This window comes from Drosophila hydei, unplaced genomic scaffold, assembly GCF_003285905.1.
Source record: "Drosophila hydei strain 15085-1641.00,03,60 unplaced genomic scaffold, DhydRS2 tig00000108-arrow-arrow-pilon, whole genome shotgun sequence".
Lineage (NCBI taxonomy): Eukaryota > Metazoa > Arthropoda > Insecta > Diptera > Drosophilidae > Drosophila > Drosophila hydei.
This window is the reverse complement of record NW_022045666.1, coordinates 1-24,830: the sequence shown is the minus strand read 5'-3', so window position 1 is coordinate 24,830 and position 24,830 is coordinate 1. Positions and strand designations below refer to the sequence as shown.

General features: G+C 40.2%; 4 protein-coding genes and 1 pseudogene across 8 annotated transcripts; 3 read left to right on the top strand and 2 right to left on the bottom strand.

Annotated features, from left to right (window-relative positions):
- Positions 1–1,268: 1,268 nt before the first annotated feature.
- LOC111604797 lies at positions 1,269–2,586 on the bottom strand. Its single transcript, XM_023323017.2, has 5 exons — positions 2,338–2,586; positions 2,115–2,259; positions 1,916–2,041; positions 1,707–1,856; positions 1,269–1,638 (listed from the first exon to the last, which is right to left on the bottom strand). Exons 1-5 carry the CDS (start codon positions 2,451–2,453, stop codon positions 1,393–1,395), a joined length of 783 nt encoding a protein of 260 aa, XP_023178785.1. The 5' UTR covers positions 2,454–2,586; the 3' UTR covers positions 1,269–1,392.
- Positions 2,587–3,298: 712 nt separating this feature from the next.
- Positions 3,299–5,483, top strand: LOC111599292. Of its 4 annotated transcripts, none has more exons than XM_023315087.2 (5): positions 3,299–3,464; positions 3,600–3,750; positions 3,812–3,961; positions 4,021–4,158; positions 4,718–5,483. In XM_023315087.2, the coding sequence occupies exons 1-5, from the start codon at positions 3,409–3,411 to the stop codon at positions 4,895–4,897; spliced, it is 675 nt and encodes a 224-aa protein (XP_023170855.2). In that variant the 5' UTR covers positions 3,299–3,408; the 3' UTR covers positions 4,898–5,483. The 4 variants fall into 4 exon arrangements, with proteins under 4 accessions (XP_023170855.2, XP_023170699.2, XP_023170778.2 ...); XM_023314931.2 differs by having other exon boundaries at positions 3,300–3,527; XM_023315010.2 differs by having other exon boundaries at positions 3,301–3,527; positions 3,812–3,958.
- LOC111599136 (chondroitin sulfate N-acetylgalactosaminyltransferase 1) lies at positions 5,268–11,512 on the top strand. 2 transcript variants are annotated; one of them, XM_023314819.2, is made up of 5 exons: positions 5,268–5,284; positions 9,434–10,520; positions 10,575–10,723; positions 10,776–11,075; positions 11,141–11,512. In XM_023314819.2, the coding sequence occupies exons 2-5, from the start codon at positions 9,461–9,463 to the stop codon at positions 11,273–11,275; spliced, it is 1,644 nt and encodes a 547-aa protein (XP_023170587.2). In that variant the 5' UTR covers positions 5,268–5,284; positions 9,434–9,460; the 3' UTR covers positions 11,276–11,512. The 2 variants fall into 2 exon arrangements, with proteins under 2 accessions (XP_023170587.2, XP_023170507.2); XM_023314739.2 differs by lacking the exon at positions 5,268–5,284 and adding an exon at positions 6,548–6,767.
- LOC115482837 lies at positions 5,836–9,243 on the bottom strand (annotated as a pseudogene).
- A 4,031-nt stretch (positions 11,513–15,543) lies between the features above and the next one.
- Positions 15,544–17,658, top strand: LOC111605713 (loricrin). The gene is given in 6 exon segments (XM_023324403.2): positions 15,544–15,595; positions 15,679–16,181; positions 16,183–16,252; positions 16,310–16,376; positions 16,746–17,171; positions 17,329–17,658. Coding segments are annotated over 6 exon segments (1,344 nt in total). The 3' UTR covers positions 17,555–17,658.
- Positions 17,659–24,830: the final 7,172 nt, after the last annotated feature.

Genomic DNA, 24,830 nt, shown 5'->3' with positions numbered 1-24,830 from the left:
GGCACAGGCACAGGCACAGGCACGGGCACGGGGGGGGGGGGCAGAGGCAGAGGCAGAGGCAGAGGCAGAGGCACAGGCACAGGCACAGGGGGGGGAGGCAGAGGCAGAGGCAGAGGCAGAGGCAGAGGCAGAGCCAGAGGCAGAGGCAGAGGCAGAGGCAGAGGCAGAGGCAGAGGCACAGGCACAGGCACAGGCACAGGGGGGGAGGCAGAGGCAGAGGCAGAGGCAGAGGCACAGGCACAGGCACAGGCACAGGGGGGGGAGGCAGAGGCAGAGGCAGAGGCAGAGGCGGAGGGAGAGGCAGAGGCAGAGGCAGAGGCACAGGCACAGGCACAGGCACAGGGGGGGGAGGCAGAGGCAGAGGCAGAGGCAGAAGCACAGGGGCACAGGGGCAGGCAGGCACAGGGGGGGAGGCAGAGGCAGAGGCAGAGGCACAGGCACAGGCACAGGCACGGGCACAGGGGGGGGGGGCAGAGGCAGAGGCAGAGGCAGAGGCACAGGCACAGGCACAGGCACAGGGGGGGAGGCAGAGGCAGAGGCAGAGGGAGAGGCAGAGACACAGGCACAGGCACAGGCACAGGCAGGGGGGGAGGCAGAGGCAGAGGCAGAGGCAGAGGCAGAGGCACAGGCACAGGGGGGGAGGCAGAGGCACAGGCACAGGCACAGGCACAGGCACAGGCACAGGGGGGGGAGGCAGAGAGGAGGCAGAGGCAGAGGCAGAGGCAGAGGCACAGGCACAGGCACAGGCACAGGGGGGGAGGCAGAGGCAGAGGCAGAGGCAGAGGCAGAGGCAGAGGGAGAGGCAGAGACACAGGCACAGGCACAGGCACAGGCACAGGCACAGGCACAAGCACAGGGGGGAGGCAGAGGCAGAGCCAGAGGCAGAGGCAGAGGCAGAGGCAGAGGCAGAGGCAGAGGCAGAGGCAGAGGCAGAGGCACAGGCACAGGCACAGGGGGGGAGGCAGAGGCAGAGGCAGAGGCAGAGGCACAGGCACAGGCACAGGCACAGGCACAGGCACACGGACAGGCACAGGCACAGGCACAGGGGGGGAGGCAGAGAGGAGGCAGAGGCAGAGGCAGAGTGCAGATGCACAGTCACATGCACAGTCACATGTTTGTATTCATAGTCATATTCATATTCATATTCATATTTATATTCATATACACATTCACATTCACATTCACATTCACAATCACATTTTTTATTCATATTCATATCCATATTCATAATGCACAAGGATAAAAATAATCGAACATTGCGAGTTGGGTCGTTACTGAATGTTTAATAAATGAGCTCAATTATTTTACAGATTATTAAATTGAATACAATCGGTACGGTAAACTATATGGAATATTTGGAAAGCAAAGTGAATTTCAACGCTGAGAGCATTGTTAGAAGATGCGGAAGGCGGCGCGAGCATCTGCTGGTGGCTCCCCTGCTGGAGTTGTCGTTCCTGGGGCTTCCGTAGTCGTCTGGGGGTTCAGATTAACTATCGGATAATGGACTTGCGCGTAAAATGTTAACAAGAATATCACAATGAAATCGTAGAAGAGTATGATGACTGCCAGTAGATAATCGTTTACTCTCAGTTCCGCAAAGCGTCCTCCGTTTATTGTCTGAGCGTGGTACATGACAAACTGGAAGTAAGAGGGAGTAGAGAAAGAGAAAGAATGATAGCAAAATATAAACGTTATTGAACACTTACCGTCAGAATAATAATGCTCACGAACAGCTGGTGCAAGATAATCGAATGGGCTGTAAGTGTCATTAGATGCAACATCACCAAAAATACGGAAACAATCAGGAATATAAATGATATTACAAATAATATAACTACATCCAGAGTCAGGTCATGCTGAGGAGGGAAGAGGTTTGTGAGGCTTAGCTGGTTGGCCGTCTGAGCTTGCCACTTACCGGTAGGATCGAGCCTACGAGTATAGCAATGAATAATAAAAGGACACATATCAAAAACCAAAGGACCAGCTCTGGCCAGCTGGTCCGCGCAGCCAGAGCAAATATCCCCAGTATGGCGAATTCAAGCTAATGGATTATACAATCAATGGCATCATGTGCATATATATAAATATATATAGAAATCTAGAAATGCACTCACAATTAATATCGCCAATATCCAATTCACAGCGATCATAACGCGAACCTTCTCCAAAAATATGAAGATCAGGACTAATATCACCGACAGCGTGAAGAAGATGCCGCTGATAAATTCGAATTCTCTAAACACATCGCAGAGCGCGTCACTGGACAATGGACAGACCAAAACCGATATATTTATATATATATATATTCATATCTATGGATTATTTCATTCCACTTACACAAAACTAACGGCCAGCCATTGGCCAAGCGCCACCAGTAGCACAAGCAGAGTCATCAGATAAACGATTGCGACGAACTTCCGTCGACTATGTTCACTTCCAGCGTCATCCCCCATTTCTTGAAATTGCTTCCTATCCTCTCTTAGACATATACGAAGAATTTATGTAAAAAAAATGTTACTAAAAAAAGATATTAGGAATATTATTAGTAATTTAAATGCTCAATAGCACAAGGATCAAAGCATTTTTGATTTCAGTTCGAGAAAGGGCAAACCTGCTCGGAGAGAGAGAGAGAGCTGAGTATTAAATGCCAACTTGTTTTGAAATATTGACAAGGGTTCTATAATATCATAAAGGTATGCATATCTATGGGAAATGCCTAAGTGCAACTGCAGACCATGAATATTCTTGGTCAGGTCCAGCTTTGATCTTTGGCTCTTGAGTTGTCTAAATTTATAAATGGTCTAGTTTGTTTCAAATAATCGATAACAATCGATTAAAGACCTTATCGAACTTCGGTTATTAAATTATATCTTTTAGCTAGAGTCTTTAAATTTTGCAGCTAGTTTTATGTATTCCGTATACAATTTTGGTTTTTTTTAGATTTTTAAAATATTCTTAAAATTCACTTGCAAATATAGACTAAATGTAAATGAGCCACATATTTAATAGAATATATAGATAATTAACTTGTAAGTTAGAGAAGCAGAAATTGGATCACTCAAAGTTGCGACGCTTTGCGATTGAATGAGATGCATTTTTGTCAGGGGAACGCAGGTTCGACTTTAGGCAAAGTCAGTTTTGTTGTCAAGAGGCTGCAGGTTCGACTCCCGCCAAAGTCAGTTCAGTTGCCAAGAGGTCGCTGGCTTGACTCCTGGCATTGTTAAGCAATTAACTACAAAGTAAAGCAAAGTCACGGTATCTCGTAGTCGGGCACTCCCAACTGCAATTTCATCTAGGCATCGTCAGAGTTGGCGTCGTCTAATCTGTTTATATTTTCTATTTGTTGCTTGCACTAATACTCTTTATACAAATTAAAAAGTTGCTTAAGTACAAAAATACGTGCCACAAATGGAAATCGCAGATACTCCAGAGCAGCAGACTGCGAGAACGAAGCTGAAACAAACGTATGTTGTGACGATATTAATGCTATTGTTCGGCCAGGTTCAGGTCGTGGCCATAATGGAGATGTGAGCGAGAGAGAGAGCTGAATTCATTTATATATATATGTTGATCTTAATTCCATGTTATGCGTTCCGCAGCGAATCCCTCAAGCGGTTTCTCACCAAGCATTACTACGTCAGCTTGATGAATTTCTTTGTCAGCTTCATATCGATACAGCTGTATGTGTTCTTTTATAGCATGCTCGAGCGCAAATCGAAATGGATACGTTTATTTGTCGGAATCTGGACGGTAAGCCAAGAGAGTGAGTTGTGGGGATACTCTTTATATTCCTGTGTCTCCCTTTCTATAGTACGAGGTGAATACCATTTCAATAATGAAGCCCGCTAAGACAGCTCCATTTATTTCCCTGGTCGTATCCTGGGCGCTTACCTTCGTTGTCATGGCCATTAGTTTCATCTATGGCAACTGCGCTGTAGCCCATCAACGTGGACTCTTCGTAGTGAATTCCAAGTGTTCTTTTAGATCATTCTATTGCTTGACTTCTGCCCCCTTTCACAGGTGTCACGCCACAATGTGATACGCTGGAGTGAGCGTATGTATGTGCTGACGTGCTTTGGCATCATCGTCTGTGCAGAGATGAAGCATATATCGATCGAGTTTCCGGCGCTCTTCATTTACACTGTCATGTCAAATATTGTAAGTGCCGTTACTTCCTACCAAATAACACTAGAGGCACTCGAAGAAAGTTTGAATTGAAAGCTCTCTAGTTTAGCTTCTTAAAAATCTATATATATCACGTTGAGCAAACTGTTAAAGTAGCAGTCAAGCTTTAAGCAAATATCACTTAAAGGATTTCAATTTAAAGCTTTGATGTATCTCACAGCTTCGCGTACGTAAAGCTTTATGAACTGAAAGCTCTTTTATCAAATTTACATCGATATCACTTAAAGCTATAGGATAATTTGTCAAGAACAAGTTCAACTTCACACGCATTTAAAGCTTTTTTTACTTAAAGCTCAACCAAGCTTTAAGTTATAAACTCTAGCTCCGCGAGGCTCGCATCACAATTAGACTTTAAGCTAATCTCGTACTTAAAATCAAGCTTTAACTTAAGTCAAACTTGTCCTACATAAAATAACTTGAATTTAAAGAGCTTTAGCTTTGAAGCTCGATACAACTGAGAGCTTTTTTGCCATAGTGTTATTTGGAATATCGAAAAAACGTTCGTTTAGCTCAAGCCTCGCCTCTGTTGCAGTTTGTTATTGTATTTGCTGCCTCGATACGAAAGCCGAAATTTTATCAGTCGGAGGACATCGCCGATCACATACTCATCGGTCAGCTATATTATTTGAACATCTTTGCCCTGTACATGAGCTACGTGTGGACGACAGCAGCTGGCATCGATTTGATCAAAACGCACTTATCGTTCAGGTAGCGTCCAGTCGCCTGGCTGGCAGTGTTGCCATTTCCATGTAGCGCATGCGCCTATGAGTGCTCAACAACAGCTGTTGCACGCACACACACACGCGACATAAACTTTGCCTCCATAACATTTAGTTCGGGAACATTGCAAATGCAAATTGGGAACTTTTTGTTGCCTGCTGCTGCTGCTGTTGCAGAGGACGAGTCATTAGCAGATCTTCCTCGTGTTCCTGATTTGTGCTCCAGTTTGAAGCCAGTTTGTAATCGACTTTTCTCGTGCTCGTATTCATTCGCCATTCAGTGTTTGGGCCTTCGTCCTTGTCGTAGTTTTTCGTGGCTTAAAATCGATAGCAAAAAAAAAGTTTTCAGCGCAGCGACAGAATAAAATTTGTAGCAGAAAGTTCGTAGATAAATATGTAAATAATACTATTTCACATCAATCTGCACAAAATGTTCGCGATTCATTCAAGCAAATTTATGTCGCACGTTCGCCACGAAATTATATCAAATACATGCCATTTCATATAGAGGTGTAATTACAAAATATATAAATATATATATAAATTTATGTGTATAAGTGTATAATAGATCTATACAGATATATATCCATAAACATATATAGTAGCCATATAAAAAATGTGTTTGTGTGCGTGCGTGCGTGTTGTGTTGTGTGGCTTTAAGTTACAAACTATTTTCTAATACATGTGCCAAGTGCGTGTAATCTTAGCTGAACTAAATACGGAAACAGTTAACATTCAATTTGTGCCGGAGTAAGCGACTGCTTTATGCATAAGGAAAACCTCACTCACTCGCACACACACACACATACACACAGCTGTGCGTTGTGCCTGTTGTTGTTGTTACATCAATTTGTTACAATACATATGTGAAAATGTTGAATTTTTTAACATTTAGGATTAAAAAGTATATATATAACAATCAGTTAAGTGTTTTACATGTTTTATGTTATTTTTTTTTCTGCTTTAGACACAGTTTTCATTGTGTTAAATATAATTGTTGCGCTTAAGGCCAATACGAAGAAGGCAGCAGCAAGTCCTCCATAAGAAATTGCCATACAGGTGCTGTTCGTTGACTTCGATTCCGGGTGCTAGCGGGTTGGAGGGAGGGCGACTCCATCTAATGGGGCGCCTCGGTAACGGATTTTGCAGCATGATCGCTGCCGCTGCTGCCCGAGGGCAAAGCACACACTGCAAAAGGTCAGGCAAAAGAAACGTTTATATTAGGGCTTAGAACTTCATTGGACATTAATGTACCCGACTACAGTCTCACATATATACATATACATATATATATATTTACAGTTACTGTTGTTGCAAAGTCCAAGGGTCTTAAAATTAACTACACACGACCGTTTAGCAAAGTAATCGTTCGCTTAGTATCTGAGCAAATAAACAGCTAATTAGCACATGGAGCACACGCAACGAATTGTTTTACCTTTTTGCTTAAACTAAAATTTTGTTCTTTCTACACACACACACAGCTGTATGTGTATATGTATGTGTTGATGTTGATAGCTGCCTTAGAGTTATGCGTATGTATTGGGTAAGCGCAACAAGTTGCCCTGCTGCATATGTTTTTCTTATACTTTTTACTTTTTCTTTTTCTTTTTCTTTTGTTTATCAATTGTAAATCGACACTGCAAGTAAATAAAAATGAAACATTGTTGAAAAAAAAAAGATGGCAATCGATTGGGGGTTAGTTGTGCGCGTTTATCCACGCCAGTTAAATCGACAATAATAATTAACTTCAACCATAACCCAGACAGACAAACGTTAAATAAGTGCAGAAAAGTTATCTTTTGCACGGGCTGACAGACAGGTGACAGATGTGTGATAAGAGCATTTTCATAGCCAATTCCCGAGGTGAGTGTAATTGCATTAAATATTATATTTTAAAATATCTAGATAGAAATATAAAACTGGAGAGAAACGAAGTATTTTCAAGCTGCCTGACTGACAGACTACGTAGCTTGCATGGAGACAAAGCAACTCCTTATCAAGACTGTGTATACAATACATATACATGGACTTAGTAATACTGATTAGCCGTATAAATATGTGCAGTTTGCTGTCAGAGAACTCTACTTCTCGCCATTATACAATTATGTCTGAATATATACAAAATTATTAAGCAATGTGTTGTGTGAAAGTTGTTAACAATTACGTGTTTGTGTGTGTGTGTGTGTGTGTACTTAGTATACTACTTAAAACTATGTTAAGCAAAGTGTAGGCAAGCGCATTAAACCTTTTCCAGTTAACTTAATAATCAAAGTACATATTATATACACTTAAGCATAGCGTTGCATTACAAGCCAATTAGTTAGCTGAAGATTGAAGCATAAGCACGAGCGCTTTGATCACTTCTGATCGATAAGTCTTACCTATTATGATGATGAGCAAGACGACGGCAATGACGCCCAGAATGATCATCATCTTCATGTTGGCCCACCATGCTTGCGCTTTAGTTTGCATGCCTGCTGTTCGAACTGTGAGGCGCCCTGTTCCAGCTGATCGGCTCGCTCGCCCAGCTCCGATAATTTCTGATCACGTTCGAGCACCTTCTCGACATTGACGCGCATTATGCCCACCACTTCGTCCACTTTGGCCTGTGTCTGCTGCAGGCGTTTCTGTGCCGCATTGTTGTTGCTGTTGGCCGAGTCGTTGTTGTAGTTGTAGTTGGATGACGAGGCATTTGGCGGCGGCGGAAGTATGGGAAAACTGTATAATATTATATATGTGGCGGCAGGGAAGCAATACTGCGACTTAGTGCAACGCACGAATGCCAGCACCCAACATTCGATTGGAATGCATTCACTATAATTGGATACTATGACATCAGAAGTCGATTCGACTATATGGGGCTTGCATTTGTGCGTTGCGCTTTTCAATTTCTATTTCAATTGTCCATGCAGCGGCTCGTCTAGCTCTGGATCCAGCTTTTGGCAGTTTTACTTACTCATTGTTGTTCGAACCGGAAGGTGCGGGCGCCTCGTTATTCTCCATCTTTATGCTTGTTTAAGTGTGTTTTCTGCGCTGCGAAATAAGCAAAGAACAAATATTAAACAAAAAGTTCTTTGTTTTAAAGGCAATTTGATTGATTGGCTACTATATACCCTGGCATTTAGGGCATGTTTAGAAACTACTTTCAATGCTAGTCATTCTAAATTAGATTTCTTAAGTCTGAGTCAGTTTTGGGGAACAACATTAATCAAAATTAGGAGAATGAACAAGAGAAAGTGACACAGATTAGGCTAGGGTATGGCCAAGGCTTTTTATCTAAATACATATTGCTAAATATAATAATAACATTGCAGTTATCGCAAAGTAAGCTGAATCACAAATTTGAGACCGGAAATAAATATTGGTTTATATTATATACAAAACAATATGGAAAGAGTCTGTTCTAAATGTAAGGTCTAACTGTTCGATAGGCTTAGATGAAATATATAGTAAAGGCGATCTAGCTGGAGCACATATTGAAGGTACTAGGGAAATACCTATATATAATATCTATACAGCCAATTAATTTTAAGGGGCACTGAGAATTTCGCTTGATTCTCAAGATACGAATCAATTAATTGCGGTGAGCACAGACACACACACACACACAAGCACAGGCAATCACTCATAAGCATGCACACACACACATACGCAAAGCAAGAGCTGCACACACTTAAAATTCGCGATTAACAAAGTTAAACACACACACGCACTTCGTAACAATATACACAACAAAAAAACTACATTGACATGTAGAAGTACATCTTATCTATGCAACATTTTGTCCATTTATGAATCATACAATTTTCGAACTTGAACTAGCACAAAAATAGTGATGAGCGGCAATGGGTACAACGCTGCTTGGTCACACTGCGCACTGTGTAAAGTTCACAATAAGAAGTGTAGCTGTTAATAGTGGAAATAATTGCCATTGTCATTAGCGCATCAATCGTTAATTTGACTTGGTTGCTTCCACAAACCAACTAAGCTGACCCACTGAACCGCGACTCTTCACAGTGACGCAGCAAACAGTGACAGCAGTGCCAGCTCTAGCAGCACCAAAAAAAACTTGTTGCTCGTCGAATTTTTCGCAGCCGCCTGCCAACGCACAATATTTACATTGCGTTGTCGGCCTCGCCCTATTTAGCCAAAAATACACTTACCTGGAATATGCTTGTTGTGCGTTTATTTTGTTGTTTCTGTTCCGTTTCAATGTTTTATGTGTGGTTTTTTAATTTTCTTTTGATTTTGATTAATAAAAAAATCTGTAAGGCAACGTTGTGTTTTGCTTGACAATTTTTACAGGCTGTTAATGAAAAAATGGTGCTTGTTGCTGGTAGCCTAACAGAGATGTAATTAACATTGCGTTCAACGCAGACGCATATTTGAGCAGCGTTTACAGCCTATGAATAGCAGCGCTGTTAATAAAACTGCGCTCGCCGCAGACTTATTTTTGCGCACTATTTGACAGTCCGGCAACGCTGTAACTTTTTAAATGGCGAATAATTTAAAAATGAATAATTTTTCAGCAATAATTGCCAAATGTAACATGGAAAATGCATAACTCGCTGGCTTCCAGGTTACTAGTGCGACTCCTGTTGCTTTTTGCGCTAGTAACTGTTATTTCGATTGTCATTCTAACGAAATGGGGCTTCGATGAGCTGACCTCACAAACGGATAAAGATTCGCCTCCCAATCCCAGCGAGACAAATGGCTATACTTATGCACTGAGCTCTCGGGATGCGGAAATCGAGCGTCTCAAGCACGAGGTACTCACGCTACGTGCTCAGCTTGTGCTCGTGCAGAGCAATCGCAGCAACAATGGACTACCGGTCCGGTTGCCCTTGCAGAGCAGTGGCTACTCCCCCTCCTCCGCCACAGCCTCCTCCAACAGCAACAACAACAATAGTAACTCGCATCTGCACCAGTCAGACACCACGATTGCCTCGCTGACGCATCACTACGACTGCAGCAGCTACATACGCAAACAGGTGGGCGCCGCTGAGATACTTCACGGGCTGCCCCTCAATAATGAATACGAGATGATTCCGTTTAATCACTTCACCTTCACGCGCGTCTATCCTATTGATCTGGGTCTGGGCAAGCGTGTCGTGGAGAAGCCCATTGGCTACAGGCGTCGCGATCTCCTGGAGGCTGTTAACAAGGCGCTCGAGAGTTTAAATCGCAATCATACGGCGCGTGCCAGAGCCAAAGGACTCGCAGCCACCGAACTGGGCCGCTACACGCTGGATGACTTTGTCGAGGGCATTTACCGTACGGAGCCCACAACGGGCAGCCAGTATGAGTTGTATTTCCAGAGCATCAAGCATCAGACAAATGTCGTGCGCAAAGCACTAATCATGCGACCCTTTGCTCCACTGCAGACGGTGCAGCTCTCGGAGGTGGCTGCCAGTCCCATCATACATGTAATCCTGCCACTCTCTGGACGACTGCGCAGCTTTCGCAGTTTTGTACAGAGGCTAAACAAACTGGCTGATCAGCGCCTGCACCTGGTTGTCGTCTACTTTGGCGAGGCGGGACTTAAGGAAGCCCAGCTAATTGCAGGAGGTGCTAAACGTGTGCAGCTCGTTGCCTTGAATGAAACATTCAGTAGAGGTGAGTGGCAGCTAGAGTCTGTCTTAGATAACCTACTAATAATTGCCCTTACAGCCAAAGCCTTACGACTGGGCGCCGAGCACATTCCGCCGCAGGCAGCAAAGGCAATGCAAGATGCTTTGCTCTTCATGTGCGATGTGGATATTGTCTTTACAGCCAAATTTCTGGAGCGTTGTCGCTGGAATACGGCGCCGGGCAAGAAGGTAGTTGGCAATATAAAGCAAAGCGACTTGACTAACTATTTTCCATTCTTAGGTTTACTATCCCGTGGTATTTAGCCTCTACAATCCACATGTTGTCTATACGCTGCAGGGCAAAATTCTGCCCAGCGAGGAGGAGCAGCTGGTCATCTCCAGGGATACTGGCTTCTGGCGTGACTTTGGCTATGGCATGACCTGCCAATATCGCTCGGATTTCCTGCAAATACGCGGCTTTGACGAGGAAATCGTTGGCTGGGGTGGGGAGGATGTGATGCTCTATCGAAAATATGTCAGATCAAAAATTAAGATCGTAAGGGCAACAGATCCCGGCATCTTTCATCGCTGGCACACCAAGGTAAGCCAAACAGAGTAGCTCTGGCCAAACGTATTCTGATTGACGCTCCTTTTTTTGTCTTACAGATTTGCACCGGTTCACTTAGTGCGGATCAGTATCGCGCCTGCATACGTTCGCGCGCATTGAATGAGGCATCTCATGCCCAGCTGGGCTTTCTGGCCTTTCAGGACGAGATTGCCGCTGCAATGGCCCACTCGTGATATCTTTTTGGAATACAGGCCACTGCTTACAATCTAGTTAGCCACAATGTGACAATAACTTGTATTTAGCCAATCGTTGAACTAGCATAATTGTTAAATCTGTTTCTTAGACGCCTAGATAATTAACTAAAACTAAAATTAACTTTACTCTGTAGTCGTATGACAAATTGTTCTTCCATGAAGCGAACTAGATGCAATCTTAAACAACAACAAAGACAAACAAACGAGAAACACAAACCAAACATATTTAGCATATTGTATCATATAGTGAACCTATATATATATATATATATATGTGTGTGTATATATACATACATATATAAACTGCGTCTGCTCGCATTAGATAAACAAAATTAAATCGTTTAATTAAACTTGTCGCCGTTGTAAATTTTATAGATGTGCGGACTTATGCGAGCTGAGTTGAGTGAATGCCAACGACCTCCATTTGGGGTTCAGTGCACATGCAGACGACGTAGCAGAAGAAGAAGATGACGCTGCCGAAAAAAAAGAAAAACAGCCGCAGGAGCAGCTGTGGGCTTTTATTTCACTCTAGCGTAAAGTTCAAATGATATTTTTACTATGCTCGTAGTACGCTGCTCTAGCCGAGAGCATTACAACTTTCGCAAACTGTTTGTAGAGCTTTCATATAGAACTAGAGTTATTTTGTGTAGATTATTTTCTAGATTTTTGCCGCTCTTCTATGCGATTTTCATAAGCTGAATTAGGCATATCTTTATATTATTTTTTCTATGATCTTAAACTATTTTGGATAAATGAAATTTGAAAGATGGAAAAATAAAAACTAATTAATTTAAATTAAATTATATGCATAAATTTGATATTTTTATGTTCATCCACTTGTCTACTTCTTCATGGTGTTATTTATTATTTTTTTTAAATTTGTTCTCCCTACTTTCATTACTCTTATCCTATATTAACTTCTTTTCTAATTTCACTACTTGCCTTTTAGTTTCTCTTCTTTTTTGTCTTTTTTCCTCTGTCTCTTTTCTTTAATCTCTCTTCTTCTCTCATTCTAACTTCTCTTCTTTTCTCTGTTCACTTCTCATTTCTTCTTCTATCTCTTCTCTTCCGTCTATTATCCCATCTCCTTATACTCATTCCTTAGTTCCTGATAAGCTCAACTCTTTCCCACTTAAATATAACACACTTCAACATCACCCTTCTATGCAATTCTCATTCATCCACTTCTTCATTATTTATGTTTAGAAGAGCATGCAGCTGTGTCATCTGTAGATCTACTACATTTATTAAGTGATTCCATCCGGCGGTCTTGTTAAGCTTTATGCTTAAACCCTTTTCATGGTCACGGTCTTGGGTTATGTAAGAGCCGAAAAATGTATTTGAATCTAGCGCAATTAGCAAATGCTAATTTCACGCCTTTAATCCAAGATTTATCCAGTTATTGTGAGTCAGAGACTGGGAAGGAATTCGCTTGACCATTACGCAATGCGAGAAAAAATCGAGGTGTTTTAATTGGCCGCCAAAAAATAATAATGACAGGTAGGTGGGTGCGCAACAAAACATCCTCTTGTCATTCTTCGAATGCCAAACTGACCATGAAACCACGAAAACTGATTCACAATTCCGACTCTGTGTTGATTCCCATTCAGGCAGGCTTTTGGCCCACACCCAAGGTGTTGCAGGTGAAGTGACAAAACGGCGCCACAACCACAGTCACAGTCACAGCTACAGCCACAGCCACAGCCACAGCCACAGCCCCAGCTCCAACGAAATGCCAACACCTCAACCACGAATACCAGAGTTTATTTGGATCTACATAGAGCATAGCCTCCGCCACCCGCTAGCTCCATATCGCGCTTCAGTGCGTCTCTCTGTGTGAGTTTTTCGAGTTCGGTTTCGGTTTGGGTTCTAGTTTCAACGAATTCAAATAAATACCCGTGCCACAGAGCTCAGCAGCACATTCGTGTTTTCAATTCTGTTGCCAGCAATACACAAATCCAAATCACCTGTTCGAAATCGCGCCAAGGATTCGAGAGCCCAGCTCTATAAATTCTCTCCGCACGTGCCTGACTACGAAAATAAACATTTGTGGAAGTGATAAATAGAGTGAACCAAAAAAAAATATATAAAAACTACAAAATGCATGTGCTGCAATTGGTGAGTTAAGAATTAACAACAAAACTTAAATTGTGAATTAAAAATGTTCAAAAATATTTAAAAATTTATTTAAGACAAAGAAAGTTTGGAGGTCTCTGCAGATTTAGATTTTAAAGCTTAAAAAATTAAAAAAAAAAATTTATTTAAAATTCATTTTAGTTAAAAAAGTTTAGTTTTTGAAAATTCATATATTAAAGAACAGATTTTTTTTTCAATTTTAGCAAAGTTATTATAAATAAAGAAATATTTAGAAAATATATAATGAAAAATAAAATATTTTAAAAATAATTTCTATGTAAAAATTTTTAGTCTTTGAGTATTCATATATAAATTTCTAGAAATTTTTTAAAAATTATATTGCGATTAGATATCCAACTCATATTTCTACAGATTTTTTAATTTATTTTTTATTATTTGTCTGACGTCAAGCTAATTAATTAATTATTTTTTATGGTTTTTTTTATTGTATTATTTATTATATTAAAAACTCTGCCTCAGTTAAATTATATATTATATTACGCTAATATGCAAATGCTGAAATTAAATTTGTATAATTTAAATATTTACCAGAATTTACAGCACGATGCTGAGTAGAATATTTAGAAAAAACAAACTTTACATTTCAATAATATATAAAAAGCTATAAAAATGTAATGCATGGATGATTTGAGTTGATATAAAATTAGCTTTATGTAAGGAGATCACAGCCTAAATAGGGAAAAACTAATAAAATGGCTAATTTTATTTTATAAATATATAATATAAATTTGCACAAATTTTTTTTAATATATATATCTATACTTTGCGCACTTAAAGTAAATTTTCTTGGAACAAGTTGGCAGTACTAAACCTCCGCAGCAGTCAAGAGAACTTAGAACAACCTTACCTACTTCCAGTCTTACCTAACCTTACCTGAGTTCTATAAACATATTTATATAGACGAGTTTATATATATATTATTATTATAGTTATATATTACTATATACAGCTTATGCAAAGCAGTAATTAAGTGAGCTTTATATATAGTTGATATACTCTAGCTATAATCTATATATACTATAAACTCAACAAGCTAAGCCTATATCAAGCAGAGTACGCTTCATAAAGCTATAGATAGATTGAACTTCGGAGCTAGGTTAACATGTTTAAACTAGTTCTAAGTAAGAAGCTCATCAATTAAGAACTAGTTAACTCATGTGAACTTAGTTCTGATGTTTTAAGCTGCCGATAAACCTAAACTGATTCATAGATATATCAAAATATATAGAGCTAGTTCAGAGAGATTGCCCCACTCAATAACTCACAGACTCTGCTCAGAGTTTAGAGCTAGTTTATTTCGAATTTGAAGCTAGTCTATAGATATAGACAGATAGCTTCAATACTCATTATAAAATCCTATTGCTGACCTACGCATTGTGCAATGAGTCCGTAGAGAACTCACGCATAACTCTCGCTCTATGATGTAATATTTATAGAAATTTCGTTGAATATTATGTAAGTGGCAAATTATTCATAAATTCCCTGCCAAAATATGCTGAGCGTTAATATTTGCTAATATATATATAAATAAATATATATATGTATAATTATTCTAATAAAGAGCGCCCACACTCAGCGAGAAGTCACGAACTCGAGATTCACCGATTGGCCAGTTGGAGTTTTTTTTTAATATTTTTTTGGTTATAGCCAACCCCGCCAAGCGGAAGTTGTTCCTGATGCTTGACTAGCAAAGCGTAGCGGAGCAGCTCGCCAGCATATATTCATGATTAGCGAGAGAGAGATGGAGATAGAGAGAGAGAGAGGGGGCGAGCTGGGCAAGCGAACTTTATGATTCCAGCCATGAATGAAAATAAAATTATGTCAATGCTATTTTATGCATATGAATATGAGTTTTTGGTTGTGCGCTTTAATTATATATCTATTATTATTATCTGAACTTATTATTATTACTATTGCCATATGTGTGCGCGAGGTGTTGGCCGCCAGTTGAGCCCTAATCTATGCTCTATTATTGCATAATCGAAGCTAGCTGGCCCGAGCTGCAGGTAAAAGCCAAACTCGCTCGCTCGCTCGCACCGTCCATTGATCATATTTCACGCTCGCTGCCGACGAGTGTCCATTTTTTAATGATGATAATAACGCTGCTGATGATCGCTTTGTATTTCGAGCAGCACTTTGCCAGTACTTTCGTCAATTATGATTGGAGGCTGAGGGCTTTGGCCCAGTTGGTCGTTGGACTGTGAAATCTATCCATAAACAATCAGCTAATGATCACGCAACACAACTCTCAACTCTTTTGCAGCTGCTTTGCCTGGCCGTTGTCTGTGTCCAGGCTTCGTCGCGAGGACCTGAGTCGCGCAGCGCCACGCCCACTGGCAATGACAAGCAAGTGACAACGGGCTCTGCCGGCGTCTTGGACTCGGTGCTGCGCGGCAGTGGCAAGAGTCGTCAATCACGCTGCGTGCGCTGCTATGAGGATCGTTATTACAGCAGCTATGGCAGCGGCGATCGCTATGGCAGCGGCGATCGCTATGGCAGCGGCGATCGTTACGGTGATCGCTACGGCAGCGGCTACTCAAGTCGCAGTGGAGACGAGCCGCGCAGCTCCTGGTATTACTCCTATGATCGTTACGAGGATCGCGGCAGAGATCGTGACGCGGATAGATACTATAGTCGCGATGATCGCTACTCGCCACGCACCTACGATCGCTACGAGGGCAGAGGATACGATGATTATTATAGACGTGGCTCGACTGGCTATGATCGCGGGCTCCGGCTACAGTTACTCCGGCTACGATAGCAGAGATCGTTACTACGGCGATCGTGACAGTTCACGCGGTGCGTAGCGTTGTAACTCTGCAATTCCGTGCAGCTCTTAATAAACTCTATTTGCAGATCGTTATTATGATCGTTCACGTACCAGCTATGACAGATACGATCCCTACGATCGCTACTATTCAAGGTATGATTTTCGCAACTATCGTCCATGGGATGAGACCTACAGGTATCGCTATCCTGCTCTACTACTTTTATTTCTTTGTTTTTATTAGTTTTATTTTTGTGTTGACAACTCTAACGCTCTTGCTCTCTACTTACATACAACAATACCACAAACAACAACAACAACAACAACAACAACAACAACAACAACACGATCAACAACTACGTTTACTTAACACACAAAACACCACAACAACATGAACTCTGGATACTCTACGCCAATTACGAATCTGTGGATTTAATTGCACTTGAACCTCACCCACTGTCCTGTTCTGTCCCACTTAAACTGCACCCACGCACCCATCCAAATGGCCTTTTGCCGCCGGCCCAGAGGTCAGTCGGGCTTCGATAATTCGGGCCGCGGCTATTATTTTGCTAGGGATGACGACGATCGTCGCTCCGGCGCTCAGCCCGTCTACGATCGCGAACGCGGCCAATCGTCTGGCGCTGCCTCGCCATGCGGCCACCTGATCAGCAACTGCCCATACGGTGATCGCGGCACCAAGGTCTCCTCCTCGGCCATCGACAGCGACGGCTATCGCGGCGGCCACACCACAGTCATGGGCAAGCCCAGTGGCCAGGGCGGCTGGACGTATCTGGGCGATCAGGATAAGCAGAGTTCAATGGGCGGCAGTAATGGTGGTGGTGGTGGTGGTGCTGCTGGTGGCAGCAGCAATTCTGCGGGTAGTGCGAGCAGCAGTTCAGGTGGCGGTGGCGGTGGCGGCGGCGGTCGAGATAGAGAGCGTGATCCACAGAGGTAAGTTGCAGTGGGTGCAGAGTGGCCACAGCTGAATAACTCTTCGACCCTCACCCACTCTTCGACTTCGTTTAGCTGTGTAGATTAGTAGCATGCGATGCTGGGTGGAATTGTAAAAATCATTAAGATAGGCTTGCTCTCTTGTCGCCCCTTGTAGCTCTTCCTATGGTGGCCGACCACGCCCTCTAGGCGGCAGCTATTTGTTCGACCGGGACAGCAATGCGGTTCCGGAGAGCCCGACCGATGCAGCCGGCTCAAATGGTGATGGTGGTGGTAATGGTAGCGCCCAAATGCCAGCAGCTGCGGCCCAAACGGCGCCCAATCCCAGCGAGTCGCAGGCCAATCCTGGCCCGGATGCGCAGGCGAAGGCAGCGCAGCAGTGACTGCAAACGCGCAACCGCAGCAGCCGCCTTGTAGGCGTGGCTTAACATAATCTCTATCTATTTATGTGTCTAATTCCTAAGCTACAATTATAAAGTATTTATGCCCACGACTTTGCAATTTGCTCAATAAACAATTCAAAAGATTCTCAAAAAACGATCCGCAAATATTTCAGTAAAACACAAAAATTATATTGGAAGTACAGTTTATTCAAAAGGTAGTAGGTCTTGTCGGCATTAAGCGCACAAAGCTTATGAATTACATTAAAGAGAAGCCCAATTAGGAAACAATTAGATATTTCATTAGAGCTAAGCAATAAAGTGAATATGTAAGGCCGGAATCGAAAGGAAAAAATTGAAGAAATTATGAAAATATAAAAAGTAAATTAAGATAACAAATTATTAGAACAAAAATATGAATTTAAATAAAATACAAAATGAGCAAAAATATAAAAATATAATATAATATAATAATAATGTAAATAATAATATAAAATAAAAATTTTGCAAATAAATAAATAAAATATATAAAATATGAAATTAAAAACAATATAAATTGAGCAAAAACAGGAAAAAAATAATAGACAAAACTAAATATATAAAATATAACTGCATAAGAAACAAAATATTTATTAAAAATTCGAAAGAAAATAATATAAATCATTATTAAAACAAAAAAAAAAACAAATATGAACAAAAATAATATATAAATTAGAAATAAAAAAGAAAACATTAAGAAAAATGTAAATCAAAGGTTTAAAAAAATATTATTAATTAAATATAATAAAAATAAAATATATTGCAAATAAGAGAATTTTAAACATAATAAAATTGGTAAATTAAAAAAAAAGCACAGAAAATTAAAAAACATTCAAAAAATAATAATATATAAACACACAAAAGAAACAAAAATTAATAAAAAATAAACTCTATTAAACTCACAAAAGAAACAAAAATGAATAAAAATAAACTCTTTTATAAATTTATTGGGAAATTAAAACCGAATTTTGGGAAAACATTTGAAATAAATTAAAACAGTAAAACATAGTATAAAATAAATGTGTAAAGTAAAATTAAAACTAAAAATAAAATTAAAACTAAAAATAAAATCATAAATTAAAAAGACAAATAAATTTACTATTTAAAATGTAAATTATTTAAATAAATAGAAAAAATATATATATTTAAAAAAAATAAAAACAAACATTTAATTGATAATAAATAATAAAAATAACAAATAAATTGATTTGAAAAAATTAAAAGCCATAAAAACTTAAAATATTCAAATGATAAAAAAGGCATATTTAAAACAAATAATGTCAATTGTAATAAGAAAGGAAATTAAAAATAAAATATGATTAAAAATAAAATAAACAAAAAATATATATAAACATTTTAAAGTAATATTGAACATAAAGAAAAGGTATTAAAAATAAATAATAATAAAACAAAATTTTCAATAAACTATAGCATATGAATAAAAATTAATATAAATAATAAATAAGTAGAAATAAATACTAAAAAATTAAATTCAGAAGTACTAAATGAGAATTATATTAAAATAAGGTTTTGGACTTACCAAATTAAAATTTTAAGTAACTGAATAAATTTTAAATGTCTCACAAACAAAATAAACTTTGAAACTAAAAACTTACCAATTGAAAATTCGTAAAAACCAAAGAAAAAGGTAATTAATTAAAATTAAAGTCAAAAACTTACCAAATAAAAATGGAATGAAATAAATGAAAACCGAAATGAAATCCTAAAAATTGGAAAATGAAAACGAAATTCTTTTTTTTTTTTTTAAACGAACTTAAATCAATAACAAATTCATTTCTATAACAAAAACACGCCTGATATTGGCAATATAGATTGTTAAAATTTCTCGATTTTACATTGGTTTTTTTGGTTGTGGTTCTCTTAAGCATTACTAATTATATATTTTTTTTGTGTGGAAATTTTTTAACAAGAATATTGTTAGACCAACAAATTTATAGCTTTCATAACGAAAAAACAGCAACAAAACTGAAGAGAAAAATGAAACTAAAAAAGGCACAAATTAATTGAAGTGCAAGTGGAAGATATTGTCGTAATGCCTCTGATAAATATGTATGATATAGTATTGGTTGAAGATGATGTAGGCTTGTCACATGTGTCAGTAGCTGATCTGAACTTCATTGCCATCGATTCTCCAGCTGCATTGGTATTTCCTTCAAGATGTCTTTTGTTTGTAACTTGAGCTTCGTTGATTTGATGAGTTTAGAATATATATATATTTAAGTAGGGCATCATTTGTTTTTTTTTTAAATTTATAGTTTGTGCTATTTGTAACATATATATATATATAATATATTTTAATATTATAAATATTATATAAAATATATTTTTCAGTTGATTCTTTGTCTGTCAATTTATTTTCATTTATAGTTGCATTTACTTTCGGCATTTTCTGAAGATCCTGAAGGTTCTTGTAGTTCTATTGTTTTATAATTATTGTGGAATGTTCCAGAAATTATTATTGCTTAAATATTTAATTGAAGCATTGTTAATTTTATTTATTTTTCTGAAGAAGTTTTTTATTGCATAATATACTATTAAATATATATTATTTTGTTTAATTAATTTTTTACTTCCAATTTTTTGCTTGCCGCATTCTTATTTATTGTGCTGAAGTTTTTCATAATATTTATTATTTTTTGTATAAATTAATATGTTGCTGGTCCAGCGATGAACTAGGCGTCGGTGGCAGGTCCAGCGTTGATCGGGTATTTATAGTCTTAATCAATAAGTTGCTGGTCCAGCTATGAGCTAGGCGTCGGTGGCAGGTCCAGCGTTGATCGGGTAATTATAATCTTCTTATGATGATTATGTTGGAGGGTTTGACTTCACCCCCTTTTCTATTAACTGGCCTTGTGGCTCAGCAATGATCAGAAATATAACAATTTGATTACGGCGGTGTGCCGGAGTAGTGCGGGTTTATTCTTCAAACTTCAATGCAAAACTGATTTTTAGCTACATAGAATATTTCACTTAAGCTAAGCCAAAACTCGCATCACACCACAATGTCATGGTCGGCAAGCCGACTCAGCAATCTTAGGCAATAACGGAAACTCTTGCAGTAAACAAAAGTATCTGGTTACCGCCGCTGACCATTGCAGTTATAGCGCGCTGATACAAAGTATGCAGTGTCGCAATTGCGAGGGCTGTTTCTTAACTTACGAAACACGCGATAGCGAGGGTTGATTATAAACTTATGAAATACCCTATATTAAATGTTATGTGTTAACTACTCCCCCTTCAAGTGTAAGGCCGCCCTCGGCCGACCCAATTCCGGCGACGACTTCTCGTAATTGCTTCGCAGACTTCCTTGCGTCGATGAACCGCCAAAGGGTGAGGCCAATGCAGATTAAAGCACAGCATATACCTCCAATGATGAATGCCACACGATAAGCTTGATCAGTTCGGCGTCTTTCTTGAATTGCTGTATCTCCTCCAAATTACGTTCATTTAAACGATGAAGATAAGGGAGGCTGAGGACATCTTGGCTGGCAGTGATGTTCAGCAAGGGAGAGTTGGCAATGCCCGGGACTCTATTGCGTACGTTGTTGTGGTTGTAAAACAGAGTCCCGTTGATCGCGACTCGGTCCCCGAACGTAATGAGATGCGTGCCGTGTACTTGGATTTCAGTGCCGTTATCCCACCTGGATCCTTGCGGACCCGTCGTTAAGAATGATGATTCCATCATCTACGTGGGTGATTATTTCCAGGTTGCTCGGCTGGATTTCACAGTGTGCCGTGCCAACCTGCATGGAGCTCTTTGGCACATGAACTCTCTAATGCCAGACGACAAAAGGTGGCTCCAGGTGAAGCGGTGCAACTCTGCAGTGTGTGGGTTTTTCCATCGCATTCGGCTATGACGTTGTCAGGCAATCGCAATATGAAATTCTTGTGAATGACAGGATAAATCGTAATTTTTCTGCAAGCTTGTTTAATCTTTGGGAATTTAATTATAAAATGTATAGTGTTAATGGATTGAAGGACTTTTACGGACGCAACGGACATAAGATCTCCTATGGGAGTGTTGGTGGGTTCCTCTAGCCAAATTGATTTCAAATCTGAGTGGTCCAAAATGTTTGGGCTAACAATGTTAGCCTTTGCAAGAGTAATAGCAAGCATTAAATTTTGCAACTCCATTACCAGCATTCTATTTCTAGACAATAGTGTCTCGAATAAATGGCTAGTGTCAACTTGTGAGTTTTTGGCTATCTTGAGAATCTTATTGACAGTGAATGTCAACTGGTTAAGCTGGTCTTGAACTCTAGTGTTTATTTCTATCTGTCTATGTTGGCATTTACTAGCTGCCTTTCAGTAAATCTAGTCTGCTCTAAATCCCTGGCATCAGGTGTACCCGCCACAACCTTCAGTATGGACCCTAGGAAATCTAAACTTCTGGCGACTCTATGATGCGTGCCTAACGCCTCCAATAGGTCTTGTAGATGTACCGTGTCCACACTCAGAAGTTTTTTCATGTGGGATAGCGGGAACATGTCAATTAATTTGACCGTTTCTTCCACAATTCGCACGTATTCTGAGAGGTTTGCCGAGTGCCTAACGTAGGCGTATTCTTCCCATATCAAGATTTCGCCGTCGATGATGGGAATGTACTTGGCACGCGAGTAGTCGGTGACATGTGCCGAAGCCACTGATAAGAAAAGGAGTACTATGGATCCCAACCTGTGAAATAAGGTTGTTTCCTTTCTTTTTAGCAACCTTTTTTTTTTTAAAAGGTTTGCCCACCACCAAAAATGTTTAATAAAACTATGCCAAGTGGCTAACAGTAAATTGAAAAACTATATCTAACTTATACAAGTTTGCCTAGTGGCTTAAAAATAAAAAAAAACAAGAGTCATCTTAGGTTGTCCTTGTGGACCACCCTCCCTCTAATGAGGACCTCGGTCCCCAGGTCTGCATCCACGGCCTTCTCATCACATAAAGGTGTGAGTTTGTTTCCGAGTCGTCGGTTGGACTTGACCAAAACTTTGTCACCAACGTCAAAGACCCTATTCTGCCGATTTGCGTTCTCCCTAGCTCTAAGCGTCATCTGAGCGTTTCTGATCTTTTCTTGTATTTTCTCTTGTGGCTCATCTGGTTGAGCCTGAACCACATCAACTGGTCTCTGGTCGATGACCGAATGGATCGACTTATTGTACTCAGTTGTAGCCAGTAAAATGACTTCTACCGTGTCACTTATGCCCTTATCGATCTTTAGGCATCTGGCTAGCTCCAAGAGAGTGCTGTGAAGCGCTCAACCTGTCCATTCGAGATGCTATGCAATGGTGGTGCATTTGAAATGCTGACCCCATAGTTGTTTGCGAGCATAGTCACGATGGTCTCTGAGTTCAATGACGGTTCATTGTCACAGTAGATGGATCTGGCTTTTGGATAAAAATTCATCAGCTGCATTAACGCTGGCTTCAGATCCACGATGGTTCTTGAAGGGACCGGTTGGACAATAGCAAACTTAGAGAACTTGTCGATGCAAGTGAGAAAGTATTTCCTGTCAGTGGAGAAAATGTCTATGTGTAACATCTCTCCTACATGTGAGGGTATCGGAGTTTCCCCAATCTCTTGTTTTTTGGGGTGTCTATCGTATTTAGCCCTAGCACATGTTTTGCAATTTAGTACTATCTCATTGGCTATTTTTGCCATCTTTGGAAAGTAGTACTCCGAGAGTACCTGCTTAATATTCTCTTGTGCAGCCCTATGGGCCCTATTATGTTCGGCCGTGAGAATTTCCCTTCTTTCTCCAACTGCCAATACGTCCACTACGCGATTTTTGCAGTGCCAGAACTTTGTGGCCGGGTATCTTCGAACCAATGTATCTTGTATCATTGCAAGCGTGTGTAAATTACAGTGGAGAGCATTCACGCATTTGGGTGAAACTACATCTTCGAGCTCGTCTAGCAGCGATTCGACGCAAGTATAGTTGACCAAGTGGCGTTTCTTATTTCCAAAAAGAATAAAACTTCGTTTTAAGGGGAAACGCGCCTCTTCTATAACTATTTGGTTTGGAAAACAGTTCAAGGGCTTATCTGTTGTCTCGATGGTGTTGGTAAGTGATACCTCACTGTGGATCGTTGCTGCGCAGGACTCAATCTCTTGTTCATTTACAGCGTTGAGCTGTTGTCTTGACAAGGCATCCGCAACCAGATTGTCCTTGCCAGGTTTATAGAAGATACGTGCATTAGACTCGTCAATGCGCGCTTTCCACCTTTTGATCTTCGCATTTGGATTGGATTCCGAAACTGCGAAGGTCAAGGGTTGATGGTCAGTGAAGACATTAATGTCTTTCACCCCATACAAATAGTGCCTTAACTTGGCAAGTGACCATACGATGGCCAATAACTCTCTCTCATTTGTTGCATAGTTAACCTCGCTGTCCTTCAATGTTCTTGAAATCATTGTTATAGGACGACCTCTTGTGACAAAACTGCACCTATGCCGTGAGCCGAAGCATCGGTCGTTAGATCGAATGGCTTCTTAAAATCGGGGGGGTACCTAAGCATTACATTCTTCTCGGATGACAAAATATCGCGCATTTCTGAAACGCCTTTGCTGCACTTCAGAGAATTGAACTTTTATATTTCTGGACCTATGTTTACTGACTGTTCCATTTTCACCCTTCAAGATATTCGAGATGGGTCTTGCTATAGCGGCGAAGTCCCTAATGAAACATCTGTAATAACTTGCGAGGCCTAGAAATGATCTGACCTCGAACAGTGTTTTAGGTTCTGGATACTCTTGTATTGCCCTAACCTTTTCGGGATCCGTCGTGGCGCCAGTGCTGGTGACTATGAAACCAAGAAAGTTCACGCTTTCTTAAAAAAACGTGATTTTTCGACGGAGACCCTCATGTTTGCTTCAAATAAGCTTTTTAGGACCCAATCCACGTGTTTAATGTGGGATTCCTCATCTTCTGAAAAGATGATTACGTCATCGACATAAACATAGCAGAATTTGCCAATCTGCTCTCGCAGTATGTCGTCGATGGTTCTTTGGAAGATGCTTGCTGCATTCTTTAATCCAAAGGGGAGTCTTTTGAACTCGTATTTCCCCCCGTTCACAGAGAGAAAGCGGTTTTTCACGGTCGCGTTCAGCGAGTATGATCTGGTGATATCCAGACTTGAGGTCTAATGTTGAAAAAGAATTTGGCTCTTCCCAAATTCCCCAATATCATTGATCTATATTGGTTATAGGGTATTTGTCAGGCACGGTTCTT

What these genes read in the sequence shown, in the direction of transcription:
- LOC111604797 (XM_023323017.2), bottom strand. Translation starts at nt 2,453, where the DNA reads ATGGGGGATGACGCTGGAAGTGAACATAGTCGACGGAAGTTCGTCGCA. An exon ending in TGGCTGGCCGTTAGTTTTGT is followed by an intron (nt 2,260 to 2,337) that starts GTAAGTGGAATG and finishes TCCATTGTCCAG; the next exon opens with TGACGCGCTCTGCGATGTGT. An exon ending in GGATATTGGCGATATTAATT is followed by an intron (nt 2,042 to 2,114) that starts GTGAGTGCATTT and finishes ATAATCCATTAG; the next exon opens with CTTGAATTCGCCATACTGGG.
- LOC111599292 (XM_023314931.2), top strand. Translation starts at nt 3,409, where the DNA reads ATGGAAATCGCAGATACTCCAGAGCAGCAGACTGCGAGAACGAAGCTG. An exon ending in GTCGTGGCCATAATGGAGAT is followed by an intron (nt 3,528 to 3,599) that starts GTGAGCGAGAGA and finishes TGCGTTCCGCAG; the next exon opens with CGAATCCCTCAAGCGGTTTC. An exon ending in ATCAACGTGGACTCTTCGTA is followed by an intron (nt 3,962 to 4,020) that starts GTGAATTCCAAG and finishes CCCCTTTCACAG; the next exon opens with GTGTCACGCCACAATGTGAT.
- LOC111599136 (XM_023314819.2), top strand. Translation starts at nt 9,461, where the DNA reads ATGCATAACTCGCTGGCTTCCAGGTTACTAGTGCGACTCCTGTTGCTT. An exon ending in ATACGGCGCCGGGCAAGAAG is followed by an intron (nt 10,724 to 10,775) that starts GTAGTTGGCAAT and finishes TTCCATTCTTAG; the next exon opens with GTTTACTATCCCGTGGTATT. An exon ending in TTCATCGCTGGCACACCAAG is followed by an intron (nt 11,076 to 11,140) that starts GTAAGCCAAACA and finishes TTTGTCTTACAG; the next exon opens with ATTTGCACCGGTTCACTTAG.